Source organism: Macaca nemestrina, chromosome 8 (assembly GCF_043159975.1).
Source record: "Macaca nemestrina isolate mMacNem1 chromosome 8, mMacNem.hap1, whole genome shotgun sequence".
Classification (NCBI taxonomy): domain Eukaryota; kingdom Metazoa; phylum Chordata; class Mammalia; order Primates; family Cercopithecidae; genus Macaca; species Macaca nemestrina.
In genome coordinates, this window is record NC_092132.1 from 132,072,169 (window position 1) to 132,086,478 (window position 14,310).

General features: G+C 40.7%; 1 protein-coding gene across 4 annotated transcripts in view; it reads right to left on the minus strand.

Annotated features, from left to right (window-relative positions):
* The window catches only part of LOC105482080 (protein phosphatase 3 catalytic subunit gamma), a 101,099-nt gene that overhangs the window by 65,650 nt on the left and 21,139 nt on the right, over window positions 1–14,310 (minus strand). For all 4 annotated transcript variants that reach the window (XM_011741982.2, XM_011741980.2, XM_011741981.2 and 1 more), the window contains exon 2: window positions 193–390. In XM_011741982.2, the coding sequence (XP_011740284.1) occupies window positions 193–390 (198 nt within the window). The remainder of the gene's footprint in view (window positions 1–192; window positions 391–14,310) is intronic.

Sequence of the window (14,310 nt, forward strand, 5' to 3'; positions counted from 1 at the left end):
TTCTACTAGAAATATGAGACAGTTAAAATTGTATTTCTTCAATTAACAACAAATATCCTAACCAATCCTGACCGTCTCATAATTTCTAGAAAAATTATCACACCACTTTTTAGCTGGTTATTTGTAATTATTTCTCAAAACTGCTCATGCAAATCTATACTGTAAAAAGTATAATGCAAATACTTTTTATACCTGTGATTGGAGCATCTACTTCTATCATAGTCTTCTCTTGCCTCAGGATGGCAGCCCCATCATTGATTATCTTTAAGGCTACTTCCTCTTCCAGTCGTCCTTCTTTTACCAAATGGTTTTTTAAAACATCAACTTTAGGTTTCCCATTCTCAAATACTTCCTTGAAAGTAAGCCGTTGGGTTGGAGGAAAGGGGACAGCTACAAAAAAAAAAAAATAGTAATTTAAAATATTTAAACATATAAAGAACAAACAGAACACAATCCTGTTACCTGACAAATTAAACCTAATAAATCACCATAACTTCACATCCACAATACTAGTACGTGGGAAAAAAATTCTAAGATACTATATATCATAAATCATCAATTCTAAGTATAAAAAGGTCACAAAGTCATTTTAAAGATTTGTGTGTGCATAAATTATAATGGCTTTTGTTGTTTGTTTTTTTTAGATGGAGGCTTGCTCTTGTCAACCCAGGCTGGAGTGCAGTGACATGATCTCGGCTCACTGCAACCTCTGCCTCCTAGGTTCAAGCGATTCTTCTGCCTCAGCCTCCTAAGTAGCTGGGACTACAGGTGCATGCCACCACACCTGGCTAATTTTCGTATTTTTAGTAGAGACAAGGTTTCACCATGTTGGCCAGGCTGCTCTCGAACTCCTGACCTCAGGTGATCCACCTGCCTCGGCCTCCCAAAGAGTTGGGATTACAGGCATGAGCCACCGTGCCCAGCCCTATAATGTTTTATACATAAACATGAAAGACTTGAAGCTGATTCAGGGAACAAGTTATAAACAAGACACTAGGTGATATGAGTATCTTTGTTTTTCTATCTATGGTGTTAAAAATGAAACTATGGTTAAAGAAAATAAAAGAAAAGTAATCACAATACTAAAATGGTATTTATTTCTCCCATATAACTGACCTAATAGCACCTATGTCTTAGAAGTCTGTGCCAGGCACCATGGCTCACGCCTGTAATCCCAGCACTTTGGGAGGCTGAGACGAGTAAATCACCTCAGGTCAGGAGTTGAAGACCAGCCTGGCCAACGTGGGTGAAACCCTGTCTCTACTAAAAATACAAAAATTAGCTGCGTGTGGTGGCGCACACCTGTAATCCCAGCTACTCAGGAGGCTGAGGCAGGAGACTCACTTGAATCCAGGAGATAGAGAATGCAGTGAACTGAGATTGTACCACTGCACTTCAGCCTGGGTGACAAGAGCGAAAACTCCATCTCCAAAAAAATTAAAAAACAAAATAGCAGCCTCACTATAGTTCCTCATCAGGGGAACCGTGTATATATACTTTATTCTTAAAAGGCAGTAGCTTAGGCCAGACACAGTGGCTCACGCCTGTAATCCTAGCACTTTGGGAGGTTTAGGTGGGCAGATCACTTGAGGTCAGGAGTTCAAGACCAGCCTGGACAACATGGTGAAACTCCGTCTCTACTAAAAATACAAAAATTAGCCAGGTGTAGTGACAAGGGCCTGTAATCCCAGTTACTCGGGAAGCTGAGGCAGGAGAATCGCTTGAACGCGGGAGGCAGAGGTTGCAGTGAGCTGAGCTCGTGCCACTGACCTCCAGCCTGGGCAACAGAGCAACATACCGTCTCAAAACAAAACAAAACAAAAGCAGTAGCTTAAGGTACTTTGTTACTGATAATAACAAGAACACTACTACCAGGATGGAGCTGTGTCTGAGAATAATTTGCTATAGTAACAGAGCATAAAAGAATGGATAAGGGGCGTGGTGCGGTGGCTCACGCTTGTAATCCCAGCACTTTGGGAGGCTGAGGTGGGTGGATCACTTGAGGTCAGGAGTTCCTAACCAGCCTGGCCAACATGATGAAACCCTGTCTTTACTAAAAATACAAAAATTAGCCGGGTATGATGGCACACGCCTGTAATCCCAGCTACTTGGGAGGCTGCAGCAGGAGAATTGCTTGAATCTGGGAGATGGAGGTTGCAGTGAGCCGAGATTGTGCCACTGCACTTCAGCCTGGGCGACAGAACTAGACTCCGTTTCAAAAAAAAAAAAAACAATAAGGGAAGTCCAGTTATGTTTTCTAATCTGGAAATGCTAACAATTACCTTCAGTTTACATTAGGTACAAAGTTTATATATATAATATCATGGAGAATTAGCAACTTCATTTAATATTTTCAAATTGGCTGTTGTCTCGTTATGTGCCTACTTTAGAACACAGTCTACTTTAGATCCCCTGGGATCGAAGAGCCACAAGTCCGTAAACCATAAATTTAAAAGGAGGCGTTCAGTTGAATTTCTGATATATGTCCAATGGTTCCACTTCCAGCTTTATGGAACCAAGTTTAAGAACCAAGTTGAAATCTATGGGTATTTTTAAAAGACTTAATCTAGCCATACCATATTGTATCATTTACAAGTAAAGAAAGTGCTATTGTAAGTTTCATCATGCTTTCAGCTACTACTTGACTCATTTTAACTACTTAAATTTCACCGAAAAAATGATAGCAGCTTCCTAACCTTAACTAAATACAGTTGTGTGCCACAAAATGATGTTTTGGTCAACAATGGACTGTAGTTAAATGGAGCTGAAAAACTCCTTTCATCTAGTAACGTTATAGCCCCAATAACGTCACAGTATTTGACTGAGTCGGAACTGGAATGGGAATGCACAGCTGAAGAAGTAGCAAGAGAGAAAGAAGTTTGCTGCAGAAAGAAAAAGAACCGCCAAGAAAATTCACAGTGAAGGGTTTGGGAGCTTTTGCAGACCTCAACAAACTCCTTAAGAAGTGTGAAAACATGGGCCCCCAAAACAGAAAGCTTTTCATTAATACACAGGAACGTTCATGCTGCAGTAACTGCTTACAAACAAATCTACAATAAAAAATAGAAATAAACCAAGCAAAACACATGGGCCAATTTCTGAAAAGAGTGACATCTCCTCAAGAAGAGCCTCAGGCAGGTCCTTCAGGAGGACTTCCAGAAGAAGGTATTGTTATCCTAGGAGATGACAGCTCCATGCCTGTTACTGCTCCTGAAGGTGTTCCAGTGGATCAAGATGTAGAGGGGCAAGCCAGCGATATTCATGATCCTGACCCTGTGTAGACCTAGGCTCAGTGTGTGTGTGTGTGTGTGTGTGTGTGTGTGTGTGTGTGTGTGTTCATTTTTACCAAAATATTCTAAAAGTTAAAAAAAAATTAAACTTTTAAAATAGAAAAAGCCTATAAAGATATCAATAAAAATTATTTTCTATAGCTATACAATGTATTTGTGTTTTAAGCTAGGTGTTATTATAAAAAAGTCCAAAAGTTTTTAAAAATTGAAACGTTTATAAACAATTACAGTATGCTGTTTACTTTACTATTGAAGAAATAAATTTTTTTTTGTTTTTGAGATAGGATCTTGCTCTGTTGCCCAGGCAGGAGTGCAATGGTGCAACCATGGCTCATGGCACCCTAAACCTCCTAGCTCACCTCAGCCTCCCGAGTAGCTGGGACTACAGGTGTGCGCCACCATGCCTGGCTAATTTTTGTATTTTTTGTAGAGATGGGGTTTTGCCATGCTCCCTAGGCTGGTCTTGAACTCCTGGGCTCAAGTGATCTGCCTACCTCAGCCTCCCAAAGTGCTGGGATTACAGGCATGAGCCACCATGCCAAGAAAATTTTTTTTAAAATTTAGTGTAGCCTAAGTGTTCAACGTTTATAAAGCTTATAAAGTCTCCAGTAGCGTACAATAATGTCCTAGGCCCTCACATTCACTCATCACTCACCTCCGACTCACCTAGCGCAATATCCAGTCCTGTAAGCCCCATCCATGGTTAAGTGCCCTACACAGGTGTACCAGTTTTTATCTTTTATACTGTATTTTTATTGTACCTTCTCTATGTTTAGATATGTTTAGATACTCAAATACTTAGCATTGTGTTGTAACTGCCTACAGTATTCAGTACAGTAACCTGCTGTACAGGTTTGTGGCCTAGAAGTAATAGGCAATATCATATAGGCTATGTATAGTAGTAGTTATACCATCTAGGTTTCTGTAAGTACACTCCATGGTGTTCTCACAATGACAAAGTCATCTCATGACACATTTCTCAGATGCATGACTGTATCACCTTAGAATAGGGGACCATATATATCTATTACTCCAGCCTAGGTGACAGAGACTTGGTCTCAAAAAAAAAAAAAAAAGAATGATCAAGGAGTAAGGGAATATTTGAATATTTGGAGCTGGATGTAGATAAAAGTTAGCATTTTAATAATTTGTGCTTTGGGCCATCTGTGCAACAAGCTCTTTCTTTTAGTCTTCTGAAACCAAACTGATATAAAGAGAAAAGTTTTGGCCGGGCGCGGTGGCTCAAGCCTGTAATCCCAGCACTTTGGGAGGCCGAGGTGGGCGGATCACAAGGTCAGGAGATTGAGACCATCCTGGCTAACACGGTGAAATCCCGTCTCTACTAAAAAAATACAAAAAACTAGCCGGGCAAAGTGACGGGTGCCAGTAGTCCCAGCTACTCGGGAGGCTGAGGCAGGGGAATGGCGTAAACCCGGGAGGCGGAGCTTGCAGTGAACTGAGATCCCGCCACTGTGCTCCAGCCTGGGCCACAGAGCGAGACCCCGTCTCAAAGAAAAAAAAAAAAAAAAAGAAAAAAGTTTTAAGAAATGCGAAACCATAGTTTTAAAGTTAAAAAATTGGGGGGTGAAATCCCCTAAATAAATTTTCATTAACACACATATTAAACTAAACACAGGTAGCTACATGCTAAGTACTACTGCGTGAATAAAGATAAGGGCAGCACAGTGTTTGACTAGAGCAGCTTTCCAATTTGAGCCATTATGAACACAGTTGCTATGAATATAATTCTATGTGTGCTATGGTGGACATAAGCACTATTTTCTCTTGGGCATATACTCAGGAAGGAGACTGAAAGTTTATGGGGTCAACATTGGTTTCACCCAACAGTTCACAAAGTGATACCATTTTACCTTCACACCATCAAGGTATGGTAGGGTTCCAGTTACTTCATATCCTTGCCAACACTTGATATTGCTCATCTGCTAAATTTTATTCCATTACAGTGAACATCTACTGGTATCTCTGTTTTCTACTTTGCATTTCTCTGATGAGTAGTGATGTTGAGGATCTTTCTACTTGCTTAATGGTCGGCCATTTGAGTATCTTCTTTGGGGACATGCTTGTTCAATTCTTTTGAACATTTAAATTTAAATGTTCAATTTAAAACATTTAATATGTTTTCTTATTGACTGATGAAAGTTCTTGTATGTTCTGGGTACGTGTCCTTTACCAGATGTAAGGCCTTTTTTGTTCTTAATCATCTTTATTTATGTAAATATATAAGTCAATTAGGCTTATCATTATAACATAATTGACTATATACCAATTCTTTAAACTTTGTTTTTGAATATAGAAAATGTAGAAAATTTTATTTACGAAAATACTGTGCTTATGATAATTTATTTAAACATTTTCTTATTGTTGGATAGCTAGACTATTTCAAAAAATTGTAAATTATACTGCAGGGCCAGGCATCGTGGCTCACACCTGTAATCCCAGTGCTTTGGGAGGCTGAGGCAGGAGGATCGCTTGAGCCCAGGAGTTCAAGGCTGCAGTGACCTACGACTGAGCCACTGCACTCCAGCCTGGGTGACAGAGTGAGACTCTGCCTCTAAAAAAAAGAAAACATAAATAAATGATACAGCAGAGAATATATATATAACCCATATTTTAGATATATCACCCATATCATATATATATGGATCATACATGATCCATAGGAATCATTTATATATCATTTACATATATGTGTCTTCTGGCAAATCTTTATTTCCCTATATGTTTCTAGAAATTATATGTATGAATTATCTACTGCCATGTAACAAATTACCCCAAAACTTAGTGGCTTAAGGCAATAATCATTTATTACCTATCATAGGTTCTGTGGACCATAAATTCAGACAGGGCACAGTGGACCTGGCTTGTCTCTGCTCCGCAACTTCTGGAGCCTCAGCAGGACACTCGACAGCCTGAGGCTGGAATTACCTGAAAGCTTTCTCACTCGTACCATGGTTAATACTGGCTGTTGGCCGCAGCTTAGCTCAGGTTTTTGATGAGAACACCCACATGTGGCCTCTTTGTATGACTTAGTTCCAACGACAAGCACCCCAAGACAAAGAGAGAGCCAGGAAGAAGTTGTATCTTTTTTTCCCTCTTTTTATTTGTGCAAATTTACAGAGCACATGAGGAATTACATGTATATAATGCACAGTATCAAGCCAGGGTCTTTAGGATGTTCATCACTGGGTACAATAGATTTTTGTTAGGTATAGTCATCCTGCTCTGCTATCAAACATTGAACTTACTCCTATCTTAATGTATGTTTGTACCCTTTAACTCACTTCTCTTCTTCCTTCCCCTTTCTCCCACTCGCCCTTCCCAGTCTCTATTATCTATTTTTCCATTCTCTACCTCCATGTGTTCAAATTTTTAGCTCCCACGTATAAGTGAGTATATATGATGTCTTTTTGTGCCTAGCTTATTTAACTTAAGATAATGACCTCCAGTTCCATCCATGTTGCTGCAAGTGACATTATTTTGTTTTTTTTAATGGCTGAACAATAGTCCATTGTGTATATATACCATATTTTCTTTATCCATTCATCCACTAATAGATACTCAACGTGGATTCCGTATCTTTGCTGTTGTGAATAGTACTGCAATAAACATGTTGATTTATTTTCCTTTGGGTAGATACTCAGTAGTGGGATTGCTGGATCAGTTGTATCCTATTTATATCATAGGCTCAGAAATCACATCACATAATTTCCATCATATTCAATTGGTTGGAAGAGTCACAAGCCTGCCCAGGTTCAAGAACAGTGGAAATAGATTCCATCTACTGGTGGGGAGTGACAAAATTCTATGCGAGCATATGAGACTAAAAATATTGCTATGGCTGTTTCTTGAAAATAGATTCTGTCATACTTTCTCTGTTTAAAAGGAAAAATGGCCGGTCACCAATGCCTCCAACAGTACCTTTAAATCAGAGTCCATTTTAAATGGGCCACTCTGTATCTTCCAAGTTATTACCAAATGAGAATATCTATTCAACTATTACAGGCAAAACATTACAGAAGATATATTGCCAAATGTTTCAAAATAATTTGAGATGCCTATTAGAAGCTGTATAAATATTTTCTCTAATTTGCCAGCTGTTTAAAAAAAAAAAACTCATAATTCTTCTTTCCTAAATAAATGAAAGGGATAAAAATGTAAAAATAAACTATTTATGAAAAGGAGACATTTTTTAAATGCTTGATTCAAAATATTATGTTGACTTTCCAGTTTAGAATGACTAGCAACTTCTGGCTAGGTGCAGTGGCTCACGCCTGTAATCACAGCACTTTGGGAGGCCAAGGCGGGCAGATTACCTGAGGTCAGGAGTCTGAGATCAGCCTGGCCAACATAGTGACCCTCTGTCTCCACTAAAAATACAAAAGTTAGCCAGACGGACACGGTAGCGGGGGCCTGTAATCCCAGCTACTCGGGAGGCTGGAACAGGGGAATCACTTGAACCTGGGAGGCGGAGGTTGCAGTGAGCCGAGATCGCGTCATTGCACTCCAGCCTGGGTGACAGAGAGAGATTCTGCCTCAAAAAAACAAAAAAAGGCCGGGCGCGGTGGCTCAAGCCTGTAATCCCAGCACTTTGGGAGGCCGAGACGGGCGGATCACAAGGTCAGGAGATCGAGACCATCCTGGCTAACACGGTGAAACCCCGTCTCTACTAAAAAATACAAAAAAAAATGGCCGGATGAGGTGGTGGGCACTTGTAGTCCCAGCTACTTGGGAGGCTGAGGCAGGAGAATGGAGGGAACCCGGGAGGCTGAGCTTGCAGTGAGCTGAGATCCGGCCACTGCACTCCAGCCTGGGCGACAGAGCCAGACTCCGTCTAAAAAAAAAAAAAAAAAAAAAAAACCAACAACAACAACAACAAAAAAAGAATGACTAGAAACTTCTGATTCAATGTTTCTTAACAGCTGCTACGATCTGAATGTCTGTGTCCTTCAAAAATTCATAGGTAAAACCTAATCTCCAATATGGTGGTATTAAGCAGCGGAGTATCTGGGAAATGATTAGGTCATAAGGACTGTGCCCTCATGAATGGGATTTGTGCCATTATAAAAGAGGGCCAAAGGAGCTTGTTTGTCCCTTCTGCCATGTGAGGATACACAGAAGGTGCCACCTATACAGAACAGGCCCTCACCAGACAGAGAATCTGCTGGTAACCTGACTCTTGGACTTCCCAGCCTCTAGGACTGTAAGAAATAAATTTCTGTTGTTCACAAATTACCCAGTCTAAGGCATTTTTTTATAACATCTTGAACAGGCCGGGCGTGGTGGCTCACACCTGTAATCCCAGAACATTGGGAGGCTGAGGCAGGTGGATCATAAGGTCGAGTTCAAAACCAGCCTGACCAACATGGTGAAACCCTGTCTCTACTAAAAATACAAAAATTAGGCCGGGCGTGGTGGCTCAAGCCTGTAATCCCAGCACTTTGGGAGGCCGAGACGGGCGGATCACGAGGTCAAGAGATCGAGACCATCCTGGCTAACACGGTGAAACCCCGTCTCTACTGAAAATACGAAAAACTAGCCGGGCGAGGTGGCGGGCGCCTGTAGTCCCAGCTACTCGGGAGGCTGAGGCAGGAGAATGGCGTAAACCCAGGAGGCGGAGCTTGCAGTGAGCTGCGATCCGGTCACTGCACTGCAGCCTGGGCGACAAAGCGAGACTCAGTCTCAAAAAACAACAACAACAACAACAACAAAAAAAAAAATACAAAAATTAGCCAGGCGTGGGGGCGCGTGCTTGCCTCAGGAGGCTGAGGCAGGAGAATCGCTTGAACCCAGGAAGTGGAGGTTGCAGTGAGCTGAGATCGCACCACTGAACTCCAGCCCGGGCAACAGAGCAAGGCTCCATCTCAAAACAAACAAACAAAAAACACATCTTGAACAGACTAAGTGAACATCTAACTAAAATACACATAAAATAAGACAGAAAAAATGAAAACTCTCACCATAAAAACTATGAATGATTGAAAAGTATCCTCAATTAATTCATTCAAATAATTTTATTGAATTGCTACTGTGTTAAGTACTTATACGCACTAGTAAAAAATTTTGATGATAAATATCTCAATGCATAAGTACGTACATAGATACCTTAAAATACCATAAATTTTTTTTATTTTCTCCTAGGTAGATATAATTTACTTATATCATAATTTATTTTTAGCAATCTTCAATTTTTAGAAATCTCAGTTATTGTTAAATATTTTGCCCTTACAATGTCTGTAGCACATTTTATTTTCTAAAAATGGCTGCAACCAGCCAGGCATGATGACTCACTCCTGTAATCCCAGCACTTCGGGAATCCAACTTAGTAAGATTGCTTGAAGCCAAGAGACCGAAACCAGCCTGGGCAGCATGGTAAGACCCCATCTCTACAGATTGGTTTTTTTTTTTTAATTAGCCATGTGTGGTGGCATCTGCCTGTAGTCCCAGCTTCTCAGGAGGCTGACACAGAAGGATCTCTGGAGCCCAGTAGGTTGAGGCTGAAGTCAGTTACAATCGTCAGCCTGCACAACAGAGTGAGACTCCATCTCAAAAAGCAAAAAGAGAAAATTTTTGCAATCCACCCATCTGACAAAGGACTAATATCCAGAATCTACAAAGAACTTAAACAAATTTATAAGAAAAAAGCAACCCCATCAAAAAGTGGGCAAAGGATATGAACAGACACTTCTCAAAAGAAGACATTTATGTAGCCAAAAGACACATGAAAAAATGCTCATCATCACTGGCCATCAGAGAAATGCAAATCAAAACCACAATGAGCTACCATCTCACACCAGTTAGAATGGAGATCATTAAAAAGTCAGGAAACAACAGGTGCTAGAGAGGATGTGGAGAAATAGGAACGCTTTTACACTGTTGGTGGGTGTGTAAATTAGTTAAACCATTGTGGAAGACAGTGTGGCAATTCCTCAAGGATCTAGAACTAGAAATGCCATTTGACACAGCAATCCCATTACTGGGCATATACCCAAAGGATTATAAATCATTCTACTATAAAGACATATGCACACGTATGTTTACTGCGGCACTATTCACAATAGCAAAGACTTGGAATCAACCCAAATGTCCATCAGTGATAGACTAGATAAAGAAAATGTGGCACATAAACACCATGGAATACTATGCAGCTATAAAAAAGGATGAGTTCATGTCCTTTGCAGGGACATGGATGAAGCTGGAAACCATCATTCTAAGCAAACTATCACAAGGACAGAAAACCAAACACCACATGTTCTCACTCATAGGTGGGAACTGAACAATGAGAACACATGGACACAGGGTGGGGAACATCACACACTGGTATTGGTCAGGGGATCGGGGGCTCAGGGAGGGAAGAGCATTAGGAAAAATACCTAATGTAAATGACGAGTTAGTGGATGGGTGCAGCAAACTAACATGGCATATGTATACCTATGTAACAAACCTGCACGTTGTGCACATGTACCCTAGAACTTAAAGTATAATTTTTTAAAAAAAGCAAAAACAAAAAAAAATGGCTGCAGTAATTTTTCTCACTCTACATACTCTTCTGTAATCTCCCTGTCTTGGTCTGTTTTGCTTTGATATGACAAAATATTACAGACTGGATAATTTATAATGAATAGAAATTTATTCATTCATAGTTCTAGAGGCAAAGAAGTTCAAGATTGAGGGGCTAGGCATCTGGCATGGGTTGCTGCATCACCCCATACTGGAAGGGCAAAGAGGGGATAAAAGAGAGCAAGAGATAGAACTTGCAGCCTCAAGTCCTTTTATAATCAATATTAATGCATTCATGAGAGGTGGCCTTCATGACCTAAACACCTCTCATTAGGCCCCACCTCCCAACACTATTGCATTTGGGATAAATTTTCCAACACATACTTATTTTTAAATTTTAGATTCAAGGGGTATATGTGTAGGTTTTTTACGTGGATATACTGCATAATGGTAAGGTCTGGGCTTCTAGTATACCCATCACCCAAACAGCCAACATACGCTTCTGGGGGTCATATTTAAAGCATAGCAGTGACCTGACTTTATCCTATCAAGAGGTAGAGTCTAAGGCCAGGCCCAGTGGCTTATGCTTGTAGTCCTAGCACTTTGGCAGGCTGAGGCAGGCAGATTGCTTGAGCTCAGGAGTTTGAGTCCAGCCTTGGCAACATAGTGAAACCCCGTCTCTACTAAAAATACAACAAAAATTAGCTGGATGTGGTGTCACATGCCTGTAGTCCCAGCTACTTCCGGGGCTAAGGTGGGAGGATCACTTGAGCCCAGGAAGTTGAGGCTGCAGTAAGCCAAGATAGCACTAGTGCATTCCAGCCTGGATGACAAAGTGAGACCTTGTCTCAAAAAAAAAAGGGAGAGTCTAATGTCTCTCCCCTAGAATCTGAACTGGCATTAGTGACCTGCTTTAACAAATACATTGCAGCAGAAGTGATTTTGCAAATTCTGCCTCAGTCTCTTGGCATACTCATTCTCCAGTGAAGTGGGTATATGGTCAATAATCCTAGCTGAGGCAAGCTTTGAGTGAACTCAGCCCACACATAACTCACTTCATTCAAACTTAAGTAAAGACTACAGCTATCTACATCTATGTGCTAAACACTGAACAGGCTCTTGGAATCATCAGTTAAAAAACAAAAAGCAAAAAGTAGGCCAGGTATGATGGCTCACACCTACAAAAAGAATCTCAGCACTTTGGGAGGCTGAGGTGAGTGAATTGCTTGAGCTCAGGAGTTCGAGACCAGCTGGTGAAACTCTGTCTCTACCAAAAACACATAAAAATTAGTTGGGTGTGGTGGTGCACACCTATAGTCCCAGCTACTCATGAGGCTGAGGCAAGAAAATCACTTGCCTGGGAGATTGGGGCTGCAGTGAGTTGTGACTGAGCCACTGCACTCCAGCCTAGACAACTGAGCAAGACCGTCTCTAAAAAAATAAGTAAATAATAAGAAATTGTTAAGATGTCTTTTACACCTACAACATCTTTGGGTTTATACTAAATGGCCATTAGGTAAAACAAAGCTTTAGTCCTTTACTTTATTAAAAAATTTTTAAAGGATTATAAAAATTATTAGCTTTGTTTGGCATACTCTGAATTTTAATTAACTCAAAACTATTGTGAGAAATCTCTGCTTTATTAAATTTGGGTTAAAAGGGAAAAAAAACCTCACAAATCATAAGGAAAGTTAAGCCTTCCTAATTTAATCATGTATAATAACATGTGTTAAAAAGAAATATACTTCAACATTTAAATATCTTTCAGTTTAAAACAAATATTAGGAGGCTGAGGTGGGCGGATCTGAGGTCAGGAGTTCGAGACCAGCCTGATCAACATGGTGAAACCCCATCTCTACTGAAAAACCAAAAAATTAGTTGGGTGTGGTGGTGGACACCTGTAATCCCAGCTACTTGGGAGGCTGAGGCAGGAGAATTGCTTGAATCCAGGAGGTGGAGGTTGTGGTGAGCCGAGATCACGCCATTGCACTCCAGCCTGGGCAACAAGAACAAAATTCCGTCTCAAAAAAAAAAGAAAATATACATTCAAGTACAAAGACTGCCACAATAGCTACCTAAAAAAGGATTCAGTAAACTTGGTTTCAGTAAACTTGGATTGGTGAAACTCATAATATACCTTATAGGATAAATGAAAGAAAGTCCTAGAGACTCAATGTCCTCCCTGTTTGTGAGATATTCTTACTTCTACGATAATCAGTGACTAACTACTCATAAAACTCATTATGTACTTTCTGCAACAGAATATTCCACTCCCTTCCATTCTGATAATGCTGGTTAATATAATAAACCAACTAAAGCCTACAGTCCCATGATCCACAGGTGGTTTCCGCTTCTTCCTTACATTCATCTAAAGTTCCTGGCTATAAGCTAAAGATAGGAATTGAGCCCTGTGGAAGATTTATCAAAAGAACTTTTGTAAATGTTTGTATCATGCACCCATTACTGACACTAGAGAGAATAAATTAATGACACATACTGCCGACATCATTGCCATGGACAAACAGTGGCTGAGTCAGGATTTCCAGAACTGTTGTGGTCCAGAAGCAGAAGATAATATGAATAGACTATTTATGTCCAAGATAATCAGAACACAACCTCCCAGATGCCAGAAGCCACTGATGACTACAGACTTGCATGATTTTTTCCTTTATTCTCTTGGCATTTTCTTCTCTCTCCACTGTTGTAAGATTTTAGGCTGTTAACAGATAACTTTTCCTTACTGTTAGTACTATCAAGACCCTTATCCTTGGCAAAATATAAACCAAATATAGGACAGTTGCAAAGGTGAATGACCCATATCCAAATTAAAGGGAAAAAAAAATTTGGTTGCCCAAAAGAAAATCCAAATAGATTATGGGATATATGGGGCATTATTTTAAACTTGAATAATAATTGTCTGAGTTTCAGTGTGTTGCAGATGCCAAGTGTGTTATCTTTAGAGTCTTAAATGCTGCTGTGCAGCCACTGTCACACCAGCTGATTCAACAAATTATCATCTAAGAAAAAGAACATTGAGGCCGGGCGCGGTGGCTCAAGCCTGTAATCCCAGCACTTTGGGAGGCCGAGATGGGCGGATCACGAGGTCAGGAGATTGAGACCATCCTGACTAACACGGTGAAACCCCGTCTCTACTAAGAAATACAAAAAATAGCCGGGCGAGGTGGCAGGCGCCTGTAGTCCCAGCTACTCGGGAGGCTGAGGCCGGAGAATGGCGTGAACCCGGGAGGCGGAGCTTGCAGTGAGCTGAGATCCGGCCACTGCACTCCAGCCTAGGCTACAGAGCGAGACTCTGTCTCAAAAAAAAAAAAAAAAAAAAAAAAGAACATTGAAGCCATCCTGGCTAACACGGTGAAACCCCGTCTCTACTAAAAACACAAAAAATTAGCCAGGCGAGGTAGCAGGTGCCTGTAGTCCCAGCTACTCGGGAGGCTGAGGCAGGAGAATGGTGTGAACCCGGGAGGTGGAGCTTGGCAGTAAGCAG